This window comes from Oryctolagus cuniculus, chromosome 13 (assembly GCF_964237555.1).
Source record: "Oryctolagus cuniculus chromosome 13, mOryCun1.1, whole genome shotgun sequence".
Taxonomy (NCBI): Eukaryota; Metazoa; Chordata; class Mammalia; order Lagomorpha; family Leporidae; genus Oryctolagus; species Oryctolagus cuniculus.
The window spans coordinates 51299999-51323682 of NC_091444.1; the positions used below are offsets into that span (position 1 = coordinate 51299999).

The window sequence follows — 23684 nt, forward strand, 5'->3', positions numbered from 1 at the left end:
TGGCTACAACAGCCAGGGCTGATCTAGTCCAAGCAAGGAGCCAGGAACTTCACCCAGGCTTCCTAGTTTGATGTCAGGGACCCACATATCTAGGCCATCTTCTACTGCCTTTTCAAGCACATTAGCAGGGAGCTGGATTGGGAATAGAACAACCAAGACTCATAAGGCATGCAGGTGTCTTTTTTTTAAAGATTTTATTTATTTATTTGAGAGGTAGAGCTATAGACAGAGGGGGAGACAGAGAGAAAGGGGTTTCATCCACTAGCTCACTCCCCAAATGGCAGCGATGGCTGGAGCTGACCCAATCCGAAGCCAGGACTTTTTCCAGATCTCCCACGTGGAAGCAGGGGCCCAAGTACTTGGCCCATCTTCCACTGCCTTCTCAGGCCATCAGCAGTGATGCTGGATTGGAAGAGGAGCAGCTGGGACATGAACTGGCACCCTTAGGGGATTCTGGTGCCACGTGTGGAGGCTTAGCCTACTATACCACAGCGCTGGTCCTGGAATGCAGGTGTCTTAACCAGCAGCTGAACACACGGTGCCATAAATGTGGCCCCAGCAATTTACATTTTGTGTAAAATCATGTGTTCAGCATTATGTTCCCCCTTCTGTGAAATATTTGAGGCCATCTTCAGTGTTTGACTTGCAAATAGTCCATAGGGCTCTGCTCACAGGAAATACTTTTGGCTATCTCAGGAATTCATGGTGATTGGAAGAAATCAACAAAACTGACAGAATATGGCAAATTCTAGTTGAAGCAGTTTCCACGGGGAGGTGGCGGTGGGGAGAAGTTGGCCGGTGCTTGCTTGCTGCCTTAGGTGCCCACTTTGTTCAGCAAGCCCAATCTCATAGCAGCTAAACTTGACCTCACCGAGGGAAATCTCATCAAAGGGGAAGATCTCTCCTTTTCTGTTAAGGTTCATGCGTTGGGAACTAATCCCCAGTGTAACAGTAATATGAGGTGGGGCCTTTCCAAGGTGATCATGAATGCACTGAGGGTGCTACTGCACGAGTGGGTGAGTCTCAGTGGGAATGGGCTCCTGCTAAAAGGAGGAGTGCCTTGCTTTCCTTCCCAGTTCATGAGTGCTCACTTGCCCTTCTGCCATGTTACCATGCAGCACAAAGGCCCTCCCCAGAAGCTAGCACCACATCCTAGGATTTCTCATCCTCCAGAACTGTGAGCCAAGTAGGTTTCTACTGTTTGTAAATTACTTTGTTTGTGGTCTTCTGTGATAGCAGCAGAAAACAGATGAAGACCACCTGTGGGTTTGAGTTTGCAATTCCTCAGAAGATCTGATGTCATGTAGGATAAAATGTATGGCATTTAATATCATCAGAGTTTGATTATTTTTCAGTACTGGTTCTATTCCTTTTTTTCCCAGTAAAGATGCTTAGTTCAAATGTGAGCAGGTAACAGTGGATCATTTTAGGGGAATCATAACAAATTAAATGTTTATGGGTCCAGGCAGGTGCCATGTGAGTTGGGTGTCCCCCTTGCTTAAAAACACAGCAAGCCCTGGAGCACAGAGTTCATCAAAGAGCCCAGCACTCGTGCTCCTCATGTATTCCCTCACTTTCAGGTGATTTTTGCCTGTCTTTTGACTAAGTCATTATTGACATGAGATCAGAAGAACCAAGTTCAAGTGCAACAGCCTCTCATAGGCTCTTGGAACTCTAAAAACCTGTGACCTTAGAAAGACCGTTCTCCAGGCCTGGGTTTTATTAGCTGGAAATCCAGAGCAATTCCTGTTAGACTCCCTTCCTGGATTGTTGGGAAGATTAAACAAGCCATTTAATGAGAACACTGAGATCTATCCATTTGGAATCTCCAATAATGACTTCAGGTGAAGGGAGAGCTGATAGAATGACTCCAGGTACTGTGAAGTACAGGAGGTGGATGCTCATATCTGAATTGGGAGATGTTGAGGAAAGTAAAGTTAGAACAGAATGGGTAAAATAAGCTTTGGTGTTGGCATATACCTAATGGTGATTAGTTGTATCATTTGCAGAATAAATAAATTATTTTGACAAATGCTTTCTAAAAACTTGTGAAAATACTCAAATTCCATTCCGTTGCAGAAGAGTGCACTGGTACACTTGGTGGTCAGGTGGCATATGCATCTCCACACTCATCCTCTGTGGCCTTCAGCAGGGGCAGTTAAATGTTGGAGATTCAGGTCATAGGTCATTGATGGGACTTCCTTTAGAGGTCAAAATTGGCTGCTCTGGATATTTGTCATCAAACTCTCACACAATTTCAGCAAAGCTTCCTTAAGCAAGGTTTGCCTCATAGGCTTGATTATAATGTGTAGCATTTTATCATGGTTTGGGTCTTGATATTAACTGTCTCTTTGGGAATTTGCACTCATCATAAATAAAATACTCAATTTCTATCACTATACATTTTCCTAAGCCCTATGCCTTAGGATTAAGTGAGGGGCCAAGTTTTAATTCATTATCTCTCCCATGTCTTATTAAATGCCCTAGATTATGGGAGATCACATGTGTTTCCTGAGAACCTTCAGTACTGGCCCTCCTCTATATATGTTGTCTATTTTAATTTGTTTTGCTCTGAAGTGTTAAGAGGAGGAAACAACACACTGTGGCATGTTCTGTCTGGTGTGTTTTTGGGTCACAGTTGGCGCCTACCATTCTTTTTGTTAACTCTGCACATGAAGATGTGACCCAGCAAAAAATTGGACTCCCTACATACAACCCGAGAAGGAACACTGAAGACACTAGGATGTCTCTGTGGCCACCCCATCCCAAAGAAGTCACACTCTGGGATTAGTCCTCCCTCAATATCCCTGAGAACTTGAGGTCTCTTGTGGTTCTTTGTGGTATGTCAGAGAGGGCTCTACCCAGATGCTATGACTTGGTCACTGCTCAGGATAGAGTCACTCATCTAAGAGAGGCTTTCATTGCATTTAAACTGTTTAAAAGTCAGAAATCGTGGAAGTGCAATCTGTGGCATCCCTGGCACTTTGTTTTTTTCTAACTAGCTTTGCATCTAACTCCTTTGTCAGTCTAGGCTTCACCTAGGTCACCTGCCTGCTGCCACCTTTGCTACGTAACTAGGGTTCCTATTTCTTCCTTTCAAAACCTTAAACCGTTTCCTAATGAAACCTGCTTCAGTCTCCCCTCGGGAATAATGCCTATTCTTCTCTAAGCTCTCCTACGGTGTATCTATCTATCGTTTGCAAGACATACTATCCCTTTTATTTTATGGTGACATCCTGGAGAGCAGAGGTAGTGCCTTACTCACTTTTCATTTTGCCATGTTGCACGGAGTTATTGGCAATCAGAGTCTCTAAAGGAGTTTCTCAGTCATTGATTTCAGTGACAGAGTATGTTCAGGGTGTCTGCAATGCCTTTAAAGTGGGAAAATATTTTGTAATATTTTCAGCATTTATATCAGTTTGAAATCAACCTAAAAGTAATAAGAAAGAAGTATGCAGCATTGCTTAGTATTGAAGAGGAGAGAATTCAAAGTTGTGTTTGAATTGGAAACTTGCCCTGTGGTTTATTGCTGTATGACCTTCAGTGATATATTTGATCATCTAGATTTCTGTTTGCTCAGCTGTAGAGATAACAATATGTATTTCAGTGACAATTAAAGACATCAAAATCTTATATGCTGCAAAGAAAGAAACATTGTTATCAACTAAGTGATACAATGCTTTCTGTAACTTAAAATTTTTATTGCATTTGCATTCAAATATATCTTTTAGGTGTATTTTGGCTTTTAAAGAGTCACATATCACTTTTATATTTTTAAAATTATTAATATAAAGACAAGATAGTTCATGTGTTTAATAGATACAATTTTATCTCTTTAAAGATTTTATTTATTTATTTATTTGAGAGGTAGAGTTATGGACAGAGAGGGGGAGAGACAGATAGAGAGGTTCTTCCATCTGCTGGTTCACTCCTCAAATAACTGCAACAACCAAAGCTGGGCCAATCCACATCTAGGATCTAGGAGCTTCTTCCGGATCTCCCACGTGCAGGGCGCAGGGGCCCAAGCACTTGGGCCATCTTCTGCTGCTTTCCCAGGCTATAAACAGAGAGATGGATCAGAAGAGGAACAACCGGGATAGGAACCTGTGCTCATATGGGATGCTGGCACCACAGGCGGAAGCTTAGTGTACTATGCCACAGCACTGGCCCCCAGTAAATAAAATTTTAAGAAGATAGCCATACTTTCTTCTCCCCTCCTTCTTTGTCACTCCCTCCCTCCTCCTTCATTAATTTCTTTTTTTCATCTTAAGTTTTGTAATAGCATAATTTCAATTTACTTTATAATCACAGGATTAATGCTCCCCTAAACATAATGTTCAACAAGTAAAAAATAGAAAAACCACTATTCCATGGGACTATAGACAAGGGCTGAATGCAATCATGAAATTGTAAGATGCCAGTTTCATTTTTATACATTTTTTTTATTCTATGTTGACTACCATATGTCTGAAACATGGTATTTGTCTTTTTGGGACTGGATTATTTCACTAAGCATGATGGTCTCCAGTTGCATCTATTTTGTTGCAAAAGACATAATTTCATTTTTTTTATGGCTGAGTAGTATTTCATTGTTTATCACATTTTCTATATCCAGTAATCAGTTGATAGACATCTGGGTTGATTCCATGTCTTAGCCATTGTAACTTGATCTGTGATAAGCATGGGGATACAAATAACTCTGTCATATGCTAATTTCATTTCCTTTTGGTAAATTCCCAGAAATGGAATGATTGGGTCATATGGTAGATCTGTCTTCAGATTTCTGAGGAATATCCATACTGTGTTCCATAATGGTTGTACCATTCCTACTTTCCGTGTATTAGGGTACCTTTTCTCCACATCATATAATATTTTTCAATTTTTGGATGATAGCCATTCTAACTGGGGTGAGGTAAAACCTCATTGTGGTTTTATGTGCATATCCATGTTGGCTAGTGATCCTGAGCATTTTCTCATATGTCTATTCGAAATTTGTATTTCATCCATTGAAAAGTACCGGTTCATGTTCTTTATCCATTTCTTTTAAAAATTATTAATATAAAGAGAAAATATTTCAAGTATTTCAAAAAGAGTTCTAAGAAGAAGACCACACTTCCCTTCCCTCCCTTCTCCCTCCATCAATACCCCATCTTTCTTCCTTTCTTTTTTGCTTTAATTTTTTCAAAGATATAACTTCGATCCACTCTATAATCATAGGCTTAATTTACTATAAATTATCATTAAAAAAGTAAAAAGTATGAGGATCATAGTTATATAGGATTGTTTTGTCCATTTCTTAAATAGATTTTTTCAGTTGTTGTTGAGTTTCTTCAGTTTTTATATATACTGGATATTAATCCTTTATCATATGCATAGTTTGTAAATATTTTCTCCCATTTTATCAGTTGTTGCTTAACTATGTCGAGTGTTTCCTTTGCTATGCAGAAGCTTCTTAGCTTGATGTAATCCCATTTGTCTATTTTTGCTTTGATTGCCTGTGCTTCTGGCATCTTACCCAAGAAGTCTTTGCCTATGCCAATGTCTTGCATAGTTTTCCCAATGTTTTTCTCTAATAATTTGATGGTATAACATCATAGATTTAGATCCTTGTTCCATGTGAGTTAATTTTGCTATAATATTTAAGGTAGGTGTTTTGTTTCATATGCACAAGGAGATCCAATTTTCCCTAAACCATTTGTTGAAGAAACCAGCCTTTCTCCAGGGAGAGATGTTAGCTCCTTTGTCAAAGATAAGTTTGTTGTGGATGTGTAGATTAATTTCTGGGATTTCTATTCTGTTCCATTTAACTACATGTCTGTTTTTATGCCAGAACCATGATGCTTGGATTATAATTGCCCTGTAGTATATCTTGAAATCCAGTAATGTGATTCCTCCAATTTTGTTGTTTATTTTTTTTTTTTTTTTTTTTTTTTTTTTTTTTTTTTTGACAGGCAGAGTGGACAGTGAGAGAGAGAGTCAGAGAGAGAAAGGTCTTCCTTTGCCGCTGGTTCACCCTCCAATGGCCGCCGCTGCAGCCGGCGCACCGCGCTGATCCTGGCAGGAGCCAGGAGCCAGGTGCTTTTTCCTGGTCTCCCATGGGGTGCAGGGCCCAAGCACCTGGGCCATCCTCCACTGCACTCCCTGGCCATAGCAGAGAGCTGGCCTGGAAGAGGGGCAACCGGGACAGAATCCGGCGCCCCAACCGGGACTAGAACCCGGTTTGCCGGCGCCGCAAGGTGGAGGATTAGCCTATTGAGCCACGGCGCCGGCTCAATTTTGTTGTTTATGATTGCTTTAGCTATTCAGAGTCCCTTGTGTTGCCATTGGCATTTTAGCATCTTTTTGTCTAGCTCTGAGAAAAATATTCTTGGTATTTTAATTGGGATCCCATCAAATCTGTGAATTACTTGGGTAGTATGGACACTTTGATGATATTAATTTTTTCAATCCATAAAACTAGAAGATTTTTCCATTTTTGTGTGTTCTTATATTTTATTCCTTAACTTTTTATAATTATTGTTGTAGAGACCTTTCACATCCTTGATTAAATTTATTTCAAGGAATTTAGATTTTTTTGTAGCAATTGCGAATGGTACTGATCTTACAAGTTCTTTCCATGGCATTGTTTGTGTTTTCAAATGCTATTGATTTTTTGTGTGCTGACTTTATAACCAGAAAATTTCCCAAATTCTCCTAATGTGTTCTAACATTCTTTTAATAGAATCTTTTGATTCCCCAACATATAGGGTCATGCCATCTGCAAACAGGGATAATTAGACTTCCTTCTTTCCAATTTGTATCACTTCGATTTCTTTTTCTTGAGTGATGACTGGAGTTAAAACTTCTAAGACTATATTGCTATGTGAAAGTGGGCATCCTTATCTGATTCTGGGTCTTAGTGGAAACATTTCCATTCAATATGATGCTGGCATTGGGTTTGTCATATATTGCCTTGATTGTATTGAGGAATGTTTCTTCTGTATCCAGTTTGTTTAAGGTTTTTATCATGAAAAGATTTTGTATTTTATCAAATGCTCTCTATGGATTTATTGAGAAAACCATGTGGTTTTTATTCATCAACTTGCTAACTGGATGTATCATGTTTATTAATTTGTTTATGTTGAACCATTGCTGCATCCCTGTGATAAACTCCTCTTGGTCTGAGTGGATGATATGATGTGATGTGTGGTTAGATTCAGTTAGCTATTACCTTTTTTTAAAAAAAATTTTAAAGCTTTTATTCAATATTGCAAATTTCATAGGTACAGCTTTAGGAATCTAATGGTACTTCTCCTAATACCCACCCTCCCACCCCCACTCCCAACCCATCTCCTACTCCTTCTCCCATCCCATTCTTGATTAAAATTCATTTTTAATTAACTTTATATGCAGAAGACCAACTCTATTATAAATAAATATTTCAACAGTTTGCACCCACCTTACACACAATGTATAAAGTACTTTTTGAGAACAAGTTTTGCAGTTAATTCTCATAGTACAACTCATTAAGGACAGAGGTCCTACATGGGGAGTAAGTACATAGTGACTTCTGTTGTTAATTTAACAATTAATTCTTATTTATGATGTCAGTGATTACCTGATGCTCTTGCCATGAGCTTCCAAGGCTATGGAAGACTTTTGTGACCACAAACTTTGTCAGCATTTAGTCAAGGCCAAAAGCAAAGTGAAAGTTCACTCTTCCCTTCAGAGAAAATTACATCCTTCTTTGATGGCCCCTTCTTTGTACTGGGGTCAAACTCACAGAAGTTCCTTCATGCAAGATATTTTTTGCCACAGTGTCTTCACTTTCCATGCCTGATATAGGCTATAAACTTTCCTTTTAATACTGCTTTGGCTATATCCTATAAGTTTTGAAATGATATGTTATCACCTTCATTTGTTTCAAGAAATTTTTTATTTACCTGAGGAATTCTTCTACGACCTACCTTTCTTTCTGCAGCATTTTGTTCAGTCTCCATGTGTTTGTATATTTTCTAGTTTCCAACTTCATTCCACTGTGGCCAGAAAAAATACTATGATTTAAATTTTTTTATTTGTTGAGACTTCTTTTATGGCCTAGCATATGGGTTATCCTAGAGAAGGTTCAATGCATTGATACAATGAATGTGAATTCTGTGGTTGTGGGATGAAATATTCTTTAAATATCTATTAGATCCATTTGGTTGGTAGTATAAATTAGCTCTGTTGTTTCTTTGTTAATTTTATGCCTAGTTGATCTGTCCATTGATGAAAATGGAATGTTGAAAGCTTCCATTATGATTGTATTGGAGCATATGTTTCTCTTTAGATCCATTAATTATTTGTTTTAAATAACTGAGTATTCTAGCATTGTGTGCATATACATTTACTATGGTTACATTTTGTGCTGAGTTGATCCCTTAATCATTACATAATGACCTTCTCTGTCTCCTTTAGCAGTTTTTGTCTTAAAGTCTATTTTGATTGTTATTAAGATAGCTACTCCTGCTCATTTTTTATTCCAATTTGTAAGGAATATCTTTTTTCCATGCTTTCACTTTCATTCTGTATATATCTTTGTTGGGGGTGTATATTTCTTATAGGCAGAGTATAGATGGGTCTTGCTTTTTAATCTTAGTCAATCTTATATTTTAATTGGAGAGGTTATTCCACTTACATTCGAGGTTATTATTGATAAGTAATGGTCTTTCTATTTTTCCATAAATAGTAGGAGATTTTCTGCTTTCACATTCTTTCATAGTGATGACTATCTGTGTTTCTATGTGTAGTACATATTTAAGCATCTTTTGTAAGGGTGGATGAGTGGTGACAAATTCTTTCAATTTCTGTTTGCTATGGAAGATCTTTATTTCACCTTCATTTATAAATGAGAGCTTTGAGCTTTGCAGGTTAAAGTATTCTTGGTTGACAGTTTCTTTTTCTTTTAAGGCTTGGACTATGTCTTTCCATTCTTTCCTAGTATATTGGAGTTCTGATGAGAAATTAGCTGTCTAACCGGAGATCCTCTGAAGGTAATCTGGTATTTCTCTCGTGCACATTTTAGAATATTTTCTTTATGTTTTACTGTTGAAAGTTTGACTACAATAAGTCATGGTGAAGATCTTTTCTGGTCATATCTATTATATGCTTCCTATACTTTAATGTCCCCTTATTTCTCCAAATTATGGACGTTTTCTGTTATTACTTCACTGAATATGCCTTCTAATCCACTCTCTCTTTCCACATGTTCAGGAACTCCTAAGACTTGTATGTTGAGTCATTTGATAGTATCCTATAAATCTCAAACATTGTTTTTAATTTTTCTAATTTCTTTCTTTTCTTTTGGTTTGACTGAGATATTTCCAGATATTTGTCTTCTAGCTCCAATATTGTTTCTTCTACCTCACCAAGTCTGTTGTTAAGGATTTCCACTGTATTTTTTATTTGAAATATTGAATTCTTCATTTCTAATATTTCACTTTAATTTCTCTTCAAAATCTCGACCTCATGGGAACATTTTTCGTCCATGTCATGTATGCATGACTTTAACCTATGAATTTGCTTCTCATTGCTTCTGAGTAAGCCTATCCTCATTGTTTTGAATTCCTTTTCAGGCATTTCATCAGTTGTTTCCCCTTCACATTTAATATTGAGGTGTTGTTGTGTTCCTCTGGGAGAGTCATGTGTTTTCCTTATTCTTGTTTCTTAAATTTCCATTTATTTTTAGGCATTTGTGGGAATATTTATTTGTTTCTTCCTCTGGTGGCTTTTATCTTTGAATCATGCCTCTATAGCTTAGTGGAAAGTCTGCTCCTTCAATGAATACCTAAAGGATTGTACTGGGGGAGGCCGGAGAACTTTGGTCAGTGCTCAAGTGTGGGACAGGAATCCAGAGTGACGCCCGAGTTGGATATGCCATATCTCCTCTATTGTCAGTGGTGGTGGTGGGGGGTCTGATCACACCGGTTAGCATAATCACAACCTCACCTCCTCTTCCAAGGTGACCAGTGCCCAGGGTCAGCCCTCAGTGGGTACAATCCTAACCCACGCTGGTGCATGGGCCACACAAAAGATCTATGTAGTCCTCGGTGAGAGCATAGCACCCTCTGCAATGACCCATCCCAGGCAGTCAGGGAGCTCTGAGCTTCTGCCAGGGATGGTGATTGCTCAGAGACCCAGCTACATTCCACGCCTTGTTCTGCAGTCACCGGATTTCTGCAGGCACAGAATGCAGGGGATCCCCTCTGCCTGGCAAGCCTGCCTCGTCCATGGAGACAGCAGAGTCAATGCCAGAGCCAGCTGCCAGCGGCTGCTCCGCCTTGCAGTTTGAGCCCTAGAAACTGCGATAGACTGAGAGGATGGGGGTACCTCACAATCTTAAGTGAGTGCCCATCCACCTGTCAACCTTCCCAGCCAGACTCAAAGTCATTGGGAAGTGCAAACTTTTTTCCCTCCAGTAAAATCTTGTGTGCGAAAGCTGTGGCAGCTGCTACTGGTATCAGGATGGTGCCTTCTCTCTGCTGGCTGCCAGTTGCCCTTGTTGGGGGGTTGGGGAGAAAGAAATGTGCTTTTCCTTAGCTGGGTAGGTGGGTACCCTGCCCCGCCGCTAGGACTGCAGACCGGACTCAAGGTCAGTATGGTCCGCAAACTTCCCCCTGATGCAGTATCACCAGTGGTGTGGGCTGCCAGTCTGCCCTCACCTCACTCTGAGAACCTGGTGTCTCCTCCCGTCCTGGCTGCCAGACTCGTATGTGGTGTCCCCACTCACTGCTGTGCGTCCACACTTCCCATGCTGCGCCACAGCATTCCTCTTCTTTTTATAGAGTTTTCACTCCAAACGTCTCTCCAACTCTCCCCTAAGAATCCACTTCCTCAACTTTTCTTCTGCTATCTTCCCCTCCTCAGAATCTGTACACCTTTTCCCTATTCAGTCATCTTGAAATCTCTTGTGTTTTATTTTTGAAAGTTTTAATTTAATGTCTATTTTAGGGGTTCCTGTATGTGGATGTCCACCTCTTTGTACAAATCGGGTAAATTTTCTGTTATTATTACACTGAATACATTTTCTAAGTCATTCTTCTTTTCCATTGCTTCAGGAATGCCTAAGACATGTGGATTTTGTCATTTGACTTTATCCCGTTGATCCTGAACCTGTTTTTGTGTTTTCCAATATATTCTTCTTTTTTGTCCGACATATATTTCAAAAGCTTTGTCTTCTTGCTTGGGTTTTCTTTCTTTTACCTTCCTGAATCTGTTGTTCAGGTTTTCTATTCTAATTTTTATTTGACATATTGAATTCTTCATTTATGATATTTGTTTGATTCTTCTTTAATATTCCTATTTCCAGGCAGAATGTCTCATCCATATCATTCACAGATTTCTTTAACTCGTGTAACTAGCTTCTTTGTGTTTTTGAATAATCTTATAATCATTCTTTTGGATTCCTTTTCAGGAATTTCATCAATCTCCTCATCTTCACATCTAATATTCAAATATTATTGTATGCATTTGGGGAAGTTATATTGTCTTCTTTGTACACATTTCTTGTATTTCTCTGCATATTTTTATGTATCTGGATAAGCACTTGGTGGCATCTCCTCTTAGGAATGTATAGTGGGTTACCTGCACCTTCAGGGGTTATCCAGAAGTGTATATTGGGTGGGGCTAGGGGGCTCCGGCTAGCATTTGTGGGTGGGGCAAAAGTCCAGGGTAATACCCAAATTCTCTTCTGTAGTCAGCAGGAGAGAGGGAATGACTGCTCTGGCTGGCATGATATGATCACTGCCTCCACCCTCCTCTGTACCAAGGTGAACGTCTCTGTGCCTGCAGCCCCACTCATTCAGTGTCATGAACCACATAATGAATCTGTGTGCTCCACGTTGTGAACATGGAGCCCTCTGGGAATTCCATTCCCAGCACTCAGGGAGTTCTGATATTTCGGGGTCAGGCTCAGTAATGGGCCAAGGACCCAGCCACATCTATGCCCTGATCGGTTTCCTGACCTATCAAACAGTCACAGGATTCCCACAGTCACAGGGTGCAGGATTCCCACAGTCACAGGGTGCAGGGAATCTACTCTCTGCACTGTGAGTCTCTCCATCCAGAGAGGGAACTGCCTTATCCCTGAGTCTGGCGTTTTAGTAGGAAGGGAGCAATGTGCCAAGGGAGTGCCCTGCCCTCTGCCAGCTCCACTCACTTCCCTGGCTGATTGCCAGGCAACTTAGTGAGGGGGATAGGTGGGATGCAATGTGCCCTCCATTCACCGTTAACAGGGCGCTCTGCTCCCCCCCACCCCAGCTCATCCATCCAAATTCAAAGTCCCAGGGGACTGCAGATTTCTCCCTCTGACAAAATCCACCAGAGGCACGCGGGCCACCACAGGCTCCATTCACCTTATTCTGAGATGATGCTTTCCTTGACGGATGCTGGGTGTGAGGAGAGGGAAACAGTGTGCCCTTCATTCACAGAAATGGGAGTCCTGGGCTCTGCCGACTCAACCTCCTGAAATCAAAATCAATGGGAACAGCGAGTCTCTCCCCTAGACAAGATCACCAGCAGAAGATGGGCTTCTGCAGACTCCTCTCACTTCACTGCGGGAAGATGGCCTCATTGCCACCTGTGCTGCTGTGTCCCATGGCTGCTGCATCTCTGTACCATCCTTACTGTTCCAAGGAGTCTCTCTTCTTTTGTAGGCTTTCACTGAAAACTTCTCTCCAGCTGTCTCCCAGGAACGCAGATCCTCCTCTGTTTTTTCTGTATTTTCCCATAATCAAACATACTGACACTAGCAGCCTGGAACTCACCTGGGTCTCCCACATGGGAGTAACCTTCACCATTGCTTGCTGGGGTGTGCATTAGCAGGAAGCCAGAATCAGAAGCAGAGCTGGGGGGCAGATGCTGTGGCACAGTGGGTTAAGCGACAGCCTGCTCTACCAGCATCCCGTGTGGGCAGGAGTTCAAATCCTGGCTGCTCTACTTCTGATCCACCTCCCTGCTAATATGCCTGGGAATGCAACAGAAGATGGCTCAAGTCCTTGGACTCTGTACCCACATGGGAGACCTGGAGTAATTCCTGGCTCCTGGCTCCTGGCTTAGGCTTGGCTCAGCCCCATTCGTAGGCAGCCATTTGGAGAGTGAACCAGTAGATGGAAGATTGATCTCTCGGCCGGCGCCACGGCTCAATAGGCTAATCCTACGCCTAGCGGTGCCAGCACACCGGGTTCTAGTCCCGGTTGGGGCGCCGGATTCTGTCCCGGTTGCCCCTCTTCCAGGCCAGCTCTCTGCTGTGGCCCGGGAGTGCAGTGGAGGATAGCCCAAGTGCTTGGGTCCTGCACCCCATGGGAGACCAGGAGGAAGCACCTGGCTCCTGCCTTCGGATCAGCGTGGTGCGCCGGCCGCAGCGCGCCGGCCGCGGCGGCCATTGGAGGGTGAACCAGTGGGCAAAGGAAGACCTTTCTCTCTGTCTCTCTCTCTCACTGTCCACTCTGCCTGTCAAAAAAAAAAAAATTGATCTCCCTCTCTTTATCACTCTTCCTTTCAAATAAATAAATGCATCTTTAAAAAAGAAGAAGTTGATCTGGGACTCAAATTCAGGCACTCTGACATGGGATGTGTGTATCCCATGTGGCATCTTTCCTGCTGTGACAAATGTCTGAACTCAACCATTTAAAAAAAGTTTTCACCAGAGCTCTTGCATGCATTTCTTCAAGTTTATCCCTGAGTATTTTGAGCTATAAAATATTTTTTCTAGTAGTTCATTGTTGATACTTAGACAATTGATTTTTGTACATTGATCGTGTATCTTATAACCTTGTTACAGTCAATGAGTCATATGTTTTTTTCTGTGCTTTACACAATTTCTTCTTTATTTTTCCAACCTCCTATTATTTAGGTGTTGTTACAGTCATAATTTATAATAATTTTTTCCCAGAACTGGTAATCTTTTTGCTCTACTTCCAACAACTTGAATAACACAGGGGTCTAATGCCAAGGCTCAGTCCCTGTCTGCCTCACTTTGACATTTAGATATTTGAGCAATACCTTGTGGCTATTCTGGGTTCCACTGGGACATTGTTTATGTCATTATGTTTCACAGCAAATGATTTAGCCAATAGAACCCCTAAAACATACAAAATATGTAAAGTGATAAAAAAAAAAGACTAGTGATTTTTCAGATTTAAAAAGGATAGTCACAGCTCAGTTCACAATTGCAAAGACATAGAATCAACCCAAATGCCTTTCAACTGAAGACTGGATAAAGAAATTATAGGATATGTATACTATGGAATAATACACAGCAGTAAAAAAAAAAGTCCAGTAATTTGCCACAAAATGGATGAAACTGGAAAATATCATACTTAGTGAAATAAACCAGTTCCTTTTTTACTTTACTTTTTTTTTTTTTTGGACAGGCAGAGTGGCCAATGAGAGAGAGAGAGACAGAAAGAAAGGTCTTCCTTTACCATTGGTTCACCCTCCAATGGCCGCTGCGGCTGGTGCGCTGTGGCTGGTGCACCGTGCTGATTCGAAGCCAGGAGCCAGGTGCTTCTCCTGGTCTCTGATGCAGGTGCAGGGCCCAAGCACCTGGGCCATTCTCCACTGCACTCCCGGGCCACAGCAGAGAGCTGGCCTGGAAGAGGGGCAACTGGGACAGAATCCGGTGCCCTGACCAGGACTAGAACCCGGTTTGCCGGCGCCGCAGGTGGAGGATTAGCCTATTGAGCCGTGGCGCCGGCCTGAAATAAACCAGTTCCAAAGAGACAAATCCTATGTGTTTTCCCTGACCTGTGATAACTAATAGAGCACCTAAAAGGCAAGATGTAGAAATGAAATTGAAACTTTGAGAAGCAATGACTTTGAACAGCCCTTCTCTTGACTGTTGAGGAACAGCTTTTTATTTTTATCTTTTCTTTATAATATTTTCCATATCTTTTTCTTTCATATGAATCATTGAGCTCTTTACTTAACATAGAATTAACCATATATGTATAAAATTTATTGAAAATAGATCTTAGTAAAGAATAAGAGTGAGAGTAAGAAAGGGAACAGGAAGGAGAGTGGGAAGTGGGCACAGAGTGAAGAATTACCAAGATCCTAAGGTTGTAATTATGAAGTGTATGTTGTTCGTATCTGCGAAATAGTATAGTCCTACATACATTCCCATGGGCTTATTTCTAAGGGCCGTGGGATCCCAAAGTCCCTGAAGTTGGCTGGTAAAAATAGCAGTTTAAATGTTATAAAGATCACATGGATAGGATTAAGTGGTAAAGTGACCATATAGATAAGATCAAGTGTTAAAATAATCATATAAGTAGAACTAAGTGTTTGGAAATAATAGAATTAAAATGGAGTAAAGGCTCCAACATGGGAAGCAGTCCACACAGCAGACTCATAGAATGAAAATTGCTTTAAGTAGCACTCTGACCTCAGAATTGGCCCTTAAGGCATTCTGGTCTGGCTGGGAAGCCCAGGAGAAGCACTTCAGGCATGGAAAGCCAAGACACTCTGGCAAAAAAAGTGTCCTATATAAAGGACCTCTGTGGGTGAGACCCAAGTGGAAAGAAGTGGCCACCAGAGAAGGATGTACTTTTCTCTGAAGAGAGGAGAGAACTTTACTTTGCTTATGGCCTTGTTGTGAGCTAGTGGATCCAAAAGGCTTCTACAACTGAGGCAGCTCATGTCAACAGCCTTGGCTGATCACTGATGTCATATATGAGAGTGTTATTTGTTAAATAAACAAGAGTCACTATGCACTAACTTCCTACGCAGGACCTCTGTCCCCAAAGAGTTGTATCATGAGACTTAATGGTAAAACTTGTTCTCAAGAATAACTTCCTTTTAGTGTATTAAGTGGAGGGTGTTATGTCTCATAAGTTATAGTTATGTCTAAGAGCTTGCAAAAGATGCATCATCCTTGGGTCCTTCTTTAAAGACAATTAAATTTCTAAAAGGAAAGAAGGTGGAGGAAGGAAGGGAAAACAGGAAGGGGGGAAAAGTGAAATCACCTTCAAGAAGCAATCACATAGAACAGCTCTTGTCTAGACTGTGGAGGAACAGTTTTTTTTTAGTTCCTTCCTTCCTTCCTTCCTTCCTTCCTTCCTTCCTTCCTTCCTTCCTTCCTTTCTTCCTTTCTTCCTTTCTTCCTTTCTTCCTTTCTTCCTTTTTCTTCTTCTTTCTCGGACTAAACAGGAGAGGGAGAAGGAAGTGGGGGAGAGTGAGTAGAAGGTCAGGTACGGTGAGAAGAATTACTGTGTTCCTAATGTTGTATTTATGAGATACATACCCAAAAAACCCACAAAAAGGGATAATGCTCATTTTTCCACATTTTCCCAGAGAGCACTGTTAGGGAAGTTACAAAGTTCCCAGCTGCAGTTCCTCTACCTGTGCTGAGTGGACGTCAGCTGCTGCTCAGCCTTCCATATTTGCATGTGCAGTAAAGCATCTCTTCCCTCCTTCTCTCCCACAATGTGCCATAGGAAACCACTTCTGTATAGCTAAGGACCTCATGGAGGAAATTAGATTGTTAGCAACAGAGAGAGACGTGCTGGAGGGAGTCCTCAACAAGCTGTTGATGCTGAGTTCCAGGAATGTCCAAAAGTTGAGAAAACTTAAAGAAGATTACACCAGACTGAGCAGAGAACTAGAGCACCTGGAAACTGCCTATGGTGAGTAGTGCACAACCGTTGCCTGGTGAAGTATTGATGATATTGATCGTGTTGTGTGACCCTCTGTGCTCCAAGTGAATGTCATGTCGAGGACATTGCAGAGCACGCATCACTTTCCCAGGGGACATTTTCAGCAGGAGCCTTGCAAATGATGGGATTACTTGTCAGCTTTTGTTCTGGTATTCAAATGTGACATCTTTTCTTTTTCTGTCTTAACCCTCTACCCTCCATTTGCTAATGTCTTTGTGATTTTTAGAGCAATTTCTCTCTTGGCACAGGTCTGGAGCATTTTGTTTATTTGATAATTATCTCCCTTTTGTTTCTCAGCTCAGTCTGCTGTTTTGAGCAGACCAATGCAGGCTGATTCAGAAAACTGAGAAAAGACCATGAAGAGGGCTCTTGTGTGTGTGTGCATGTGTGTGTGTGTGCATGTGTGTTAGTTTGCATGCTTTTCTGAGAGCATCTTTCCCATGGAAGAGTGGTGTTGCAGATGAAGTACTCTTGTGTTCTTCTTTGTTTTAGTTATTAAGGGTAACTGAAATCATCTCGAGAAGTGCAGCCTATAGGATTGTCTCAGAAGATGACTATTCATTCCAAATTGAGATAAAAATGTATTTCTTCAAAAACTGTAAAGAATTCTTGATAATTTATTTTCTAGTATATATACAGTGAAATCATTAGGAGCAAATTCAGATTTAAAATGTTACATGCTGGAACTTGTTTGTGTATCAGTGAAATGAGAAGAAGAACATGCCTTACAGGCAGATTAAATGATGCACATGTGTTTGTATGTGTGTGTCCTCTATTCCCCCTTCTGTTCTATTGAAGTTGCTGGAGGATAGCAGTCATATATAGCACATCATAGTCACTCCTTGAATGTTTTTACTGGAGAATGGAAGAAACATAAATGTGTGAATAGCAATATTTACAAGGAGTGCTTATTTAAAAAGAAATATTAAAGGAATTGGGAAGTAGAGAGTTATTAAGAGCCAGATTTAAAAGAGCTTATTTAAAAATATTTCACAAGTTAAAATAAGTGAGGATTAGTGTTTAAAAACCAAATAATGAAATATAAACTTGCAATCAGTAGTTACATGTGTCATTTGGGTAATAAATAAATTTTATTTTGAAGACTTACCAGATTATATAGCAAGGTTGCTTCACAAAGTATCTTGAATCAAAGATAGCAAGTCCCACGGTTATTGTGCCTTCTTAGCAGTGAACACTCCTAGGTTGGCTCCATAACTCAGAGTTGGTCTTTTTTCTTTTTAAGATTTGTTTGTTTTTTTTGAAACTCAGAGTTACAGAGAGAAAGGGAGAGACACAGTGAGATCTTCATCTGCTGGTTCCCTACCTAAGTGGCTGCAACAGCCAGGTCTGAGCTAGGCTGAAACCGGGAGCCTTCTGGGTCTCCCACGTGGGTGTCAGGGGCCCAAGCAGTTGAGTCATCTTCCCTTGCTTTTCCCAGAGAATGAGCAGGGAGCTAGATCAGAAGCGGAGCAGCTGGGACACAATTGGTGCCCATATGGGATGCCAGCACTGCAGATGGAAGCTTTACCTGTAAGGCCACAATGCCGGCCCCTGGTCTTTTCTCTTTTCAATTTTTTGATAAAGGTCTGTTTTTTACCAAATATGAACTTAGAGACTCTACATTTGAGCCTAAAAACAGTGGTTCCTGGGAATGATGACATATCCCTTGAAGACATGCCAGCCTGGTTCATGAGGTCATATAGGAATGAGCGTTGTCCCTTGTAAGTGAATTTTTGCTATACATTTCTAATTTTTAAAATTTTTTTTGTTCTACTTAATACTATCAGTTTAACTCTTTAATTAACACACAATAATTCTTAGGTGTTTAAATTTAACTGAAAAGTGTTCCCTGTTAAATATGAGTGGGAATAAGAGAGGGTGGAGATGTACAGTTTGGCACATGCTCAAGCTGACTTGCCCCAAACGGTAGAGTTAGAAATGTGCCAGGGGATTCCAACTCAGTCTCATCAAGGTGGCATGTACCAATGCCATCTCTCTAGTCAAAGTGATCAGTTTCAGTTCATAATTAACCATAATGATAGGATTAAGAGTCAAAGGGATCACCTAAACAAGACTAGTGTCTGCTAATACTAACTGATAGAATTAAAAAGAAGAGAATGATCCAACGTGGGCAGCGGGATACACAGCAGACTCATAGAATGGCAGATGTCCTAAGCAGCACTCTGGCCTCAGAATCAGCCTTTAAGGCATTCAGATCTGGCTAAAAAGCCCATAAGAGTATTTCAAGCATGGAAAGCCAAGACACTGTGGCAAAACAAAAACAAAAACAAAAACAACCAAAAACTAAATGAAAGATCTGTGAGTGAGAACCTAGTGGAAAGAACAGGCCATCAAAGAAGGAGGTACCTTTCTCTGAAGGAAGGAGAGAATTTCCACTTTGACAATGGCCTTATCTAAATAACACTGGAGTTGGCAAACTCAAGAGGCTTCCATAGCCTTGGCAGCTCATGACAAGAGCCTCGGGTGATTACTGATACCATAAACAAGAGTGTCAATTGATAAATCAACAACAGGAGTCACTGTGCACTTACTCCTCATGTAGGATATCTGTCCTTCTGTTCTTAATGTGTTGTACTATGTGAATTAACAGCATAACTAGTACTCAAACAGTACTTTACACTTTGTGTTTCTGTGTGGGTGCAAACTGTTGAAATTTTTACTTAGTATATACTAAATTGATCTTCTGTATATAAAGATAATTGAAAATGAATCTTGATGTGAATGGAAGGGGAGAGAGAGCAGGAGATGAGATGGTTGCGGGTGGGAGGGAGGTTATGGAGGGAAAAACCACTGTAATCCAAAAGCTGTACTTTGGAAATTTATATTTATTAAATAAAAGTTAAAAAAATAAAAAGTATATAAATATATAGAAATATCAGTTTAAAAAATTTTATTTAAAAGGTAGAATGACAGAGACACGGACAGAGAAGAGAGAAATGTATCTCTTGTCCAGTGGCCCCAAATTTTGCAATAATCATGGCTAAACCAGGCCAAAACTGACAGGTCTCTATATCTGAGCCATCTTCTGCTTCCTTCCAGGACATGTTATTGGGAAGCTGGATCAGAAGCAGGGTGGCCAGGCCTCAAACGGGCACTCCAATATGGGAATGCAGACATTCCATGAGGAAGTGTAGCCTGTACCACAGCCACGCCCACTCGGATAGATTTTTTAAAAATTTACAAACAGTGGAGACTATGAAATTTCTCCTGTTATGATCATGTATGTTAAGGCGCAAGATGGGGGGATATAATTAAGAATAAAGAAGATGTGAACAAATTTAATCTTTGTAGTACAGCAATATTTTCAATTGAATAGTTAAGCTCTTCATAGTCATTAATATGTCTTTTTTAAAAATGACAGCACAGTATTTTCTGAATCTCATCATTGTCACTTCACTAGATATTTTCAAAATGATGAATAAAACATAAACAAATGGAATGAGAGATGGTTACCATGGATGATTCTAAATTGCAGTTGGCTTGTTACTGTTGTGCAGGTTCTCTAAATGTTTTATATTTGGAATTTGCTGGATCAGCTGAATAGAAATTCCTATATGTTGATTTTTGTATGCTTTATGCTGAAACTAATTTTTAATGAAACTGAGGTGACTTGGCTATGTATGAACCAAATTAATAGGCCTGTGTTGGTGAAAATGTGCGAATCAAATTTCCAAAAAATAAAATAGGAATTCCTAGCTAAATTGAAGCTTTGATCTATTAAAACTTAAGAACATTAGGGCAAAGTCTGTGTTCAACTATTTTCAGATTTTGAAAGAAAATGAGAAAGAGCTGTGTTCAAGTGTAGAGCATATGTGTGTACATCCCCATGTAGGTCCCATGATTCTTTTTCAGTCTTAGACAAGCCATTGTAAAATGAAACTGTGTTTAAGAGGACGACTATGTAGTGCTTGTTGAAAAGAACAATGTTTTCATTTCAGTCCACGGCTGCTGAATGCAGCATTCAGGGGAAAAGTGAATTCAGGGACAGTGAGCAGGCCTGGTTGTCAGACTCTTCCGTTCTTTGACCCACACTAGGTGACATTGATCTAAAGGTGGCTGACCCAGACACAGGTCTGTCCAGGTGCAGTTGAAGGGACAAGGAAGGAAGACAGCATGCTTTTAAGTGCCCTTTACAGTCTGCACACACTTCTTTAACTGCCATATCCCTGTCTACATAACCTTTTCATCCCCACAGCTAATTGCAAGGGGGGAGGAGAGGTACACTGCCCTTATCTTGGGGAGCCATGTGACCCTCTGAAGTCCAAAGTTCTTTATAGCAGAGGGGGAGATTTGCATTCTGGGGGAACAATTAGCCTTGACCCTTATACAAGGGGGAGTCATTGACATAAAGTGTATCTCTAAGGACCCACCTGAGATGAGTGTGCCCTACTGACCACTTACTTCAGTATCACTGTGTTCCACATCTCCGGCTAGAGGGAGACTCCACTGGGATCCGGGCAGCCACTTTATGTTGTATTGTGTTGTTCAGGATCACCATGGTGTCTTTTAAAATAGTGAGAGTACCATAAATATTTGTTCATTTGCTGGAATCAGATGTGAAAATGAAACATTACTCCTTTCTTCACTTGGGATTTCAGATCCAGACCTTGAGGCTTCTGTTTAATTATTCATTTTCCAATGTTATGAGAGCAGTGTTTGAGTTTGGCCCCTGCTCCTGGAGCATGCCTGTGTTCTCTGGGATACTCAGAGTGGGATGTCAGCAGACAGAACAATGTGGTGTCAGAAAACGGACTGAAATGTGTCAACTACTCAAGGGCAAAGGCCCACAGACATCACCGCAGAATCCACTGGTTTTCGTCATTGTAACACAGTTCATGAAGGGACAAGAAAGAAGTGTACTTTAGCTCCTCCTCTTCAGCTGCTCTTAAGATTTAAAGAGAACACATTTGAATTCTGACAATTTTAAATACAGCTGAAATGGAATGAAAAGCTCAATCTGTCTGCCACTCCTTGAATGCTTATGGAAATTAACTGTAAACCTTTAATTATTGTGGATTTCAGTATTTTTAAAGGAAGGTGGAATGAAGAAAAAATTGGTGACTTTTTTAGTTTGCTATACCTGCTTTTCAAAAAAAGGACAACTCTGAGATTTCTGTAACTGTTTTTCCATCCCTTGTGTATAAATTGGTAATCTGTATTGTACTTTATTAATATTATTGATTTCACACTGTAACTCAGATATAAAGGAAGCTGATGTCAAGGGGAGAGATTTAATCACAGAATCATCAGGGCTAGAATTTTAAATAGGACATTATTAGCATGTTAATGGATTTTCTCTCTTTCTGCCAGCTGCCTGAGCAGAAAGACACTGCAGATGTAGCTCTGACGTCTGGCTGGATCTGTGGCCTCCTGAGCTATCAGGAATCTGTATAGGGAATCCTTAAGCTATTTAAAGGGAGTTTTCAATGGAAATCTCAAATAACAGGATCTCATTTTTTTCTGGTGACAGTGGATGATTGTGTCCAGATTTAACTCATTTGGCGTTTCAATGAGATAGTGGGGAGTAGAAAATAGATAAGGTACAATTTAAAGATAATAAATCTGGAGTGGAAGCCACTTTCCAAAAACGGTTTGAAGCCCAGTACATTTGCTTTAGATTAGAAAGGCCATATGTCTACACTGACAAGATCCTGCTTTTATTTTTGGACTAGCTTACAATTTTTGAACTTGAAATGTGTAGGGAGATTGTTTCTTAACTCTGAGCTTCACAGATGTAGCACCTTTCAGATGTTCACTGCATACCTGGTAAGAAAAGGCTTTTGGTGTAGAGATTCTGGTGCTGTAAGTTGTGCAGATAAAGGCACTAAATCTCATTCCACGCACACTGGATTTATTTGGGAAAAAGCTTCTGAGATAAATTAGAACCCAGAAATAAAGTCTGTGAGCTTCTTTCTGTTGGTGCAGGAAGGGAAGAAATGGAGAACTGGAAGCATAACCATCACACAGATATAACAACAAAGTTAACAACTAAAAGCAGAATTTAAAAATAGAAGAAATACTAATGACAGATGTTAATTGTTTTGCTTGAAAAATCATGTGACAAAGAGCTTCCTAGAAACCAATGCAAAAAAAATATCATCCATCCATCTTCCTCAAAGTGACTTGAAAAGCATTAAGTTTTTAGGGAATACAGAATGCTAACTTGTTAAAGGAAATATTCTTGAAAGCACAGTGGATATCCACATGAACAGATTTATAGTATATGCAAAAGCACTTTTCATATGGCTGTTACCACAGTAATATGGGGAAAATGTCAGAGCATGCCTTCAAACTGGGAATTCAAGGATAGAGTAGGAAATGGTACACAAATATTATATATATAGATAAAAATATTTTGCCACAAATATCCAATTTTCAACATTTTAAGGGGTCTTTGTTAATATTTATTTATTTGAAAGAGTTACACAGAGAGAGGAGAGGCAGAGTCAGAGAGAGAGTCTTCCATTCACTGGTTCACTCCCCAGTTGGCCGCAATGGCCAGAGAGGTGCCAATCTGAAGCCAGGAGCCAGGAGCTTCTTCCGGGTCTGCCTTGTGGTTGCAGGGGCCCAAGGACTTGGGCGATCTTCTACTGCTTTCCCAGGCCATAGCAGAGAGCTGGATTGGAAGTGGAGCACCCAGGTCTCAAAACGGCATTCATATGAGATGCTAGCACTGAAGGTAGTGGCTTTACCTGCTATGCCACAGCGCCAGCTAAGGGGTCATTTTAAGAGCCCCCAAATTTTAAAGTACATTGTATGAAAGTGTAATACCATATGGATGAATTAGTAAGGGCTTGAACTAATGAAGTTTAAATACAACATCTTCCAGTGATCTGACATGATTCAAACAGGAAATTTAGAACATAGAAGAGTAGATAGACAGCATAATCTACAGAACCACCAAGTGTCACATCTTCCCTCAGAGCCATTGCTAAGACCTGCACTTTGTGTGTTGAGGATCTTAGAGGACTATATGGGAAGTGTGTTTGT

The 23684-nt window shown here is 40.5% G+C and overlaps 1 protein-coding gene across 2 annotated transcripts in view; it reads left to right on the forward strand.

Annotated features, from left to right (window-relative positions):
* The window catches only part of DISC1 (DISC1 scaffold protein), a 354676-nt gene that overhangs the window by 118765 nt on the left and 212227 nt on the right, over nt 1-23684 (forward strand). For both annotated transcript variants that reach the window (XM_008268257.4, XM_051821450.2), the window contains exon 9: nt 16455-16643. In XM_008268257.4, coding sequence (XP_008266479.1) covers nt 16455-16643 — 189 coding nt within the window. The remainder of the gene's footprint in view (nt 1-16454; nt 16644-23684) is intronic.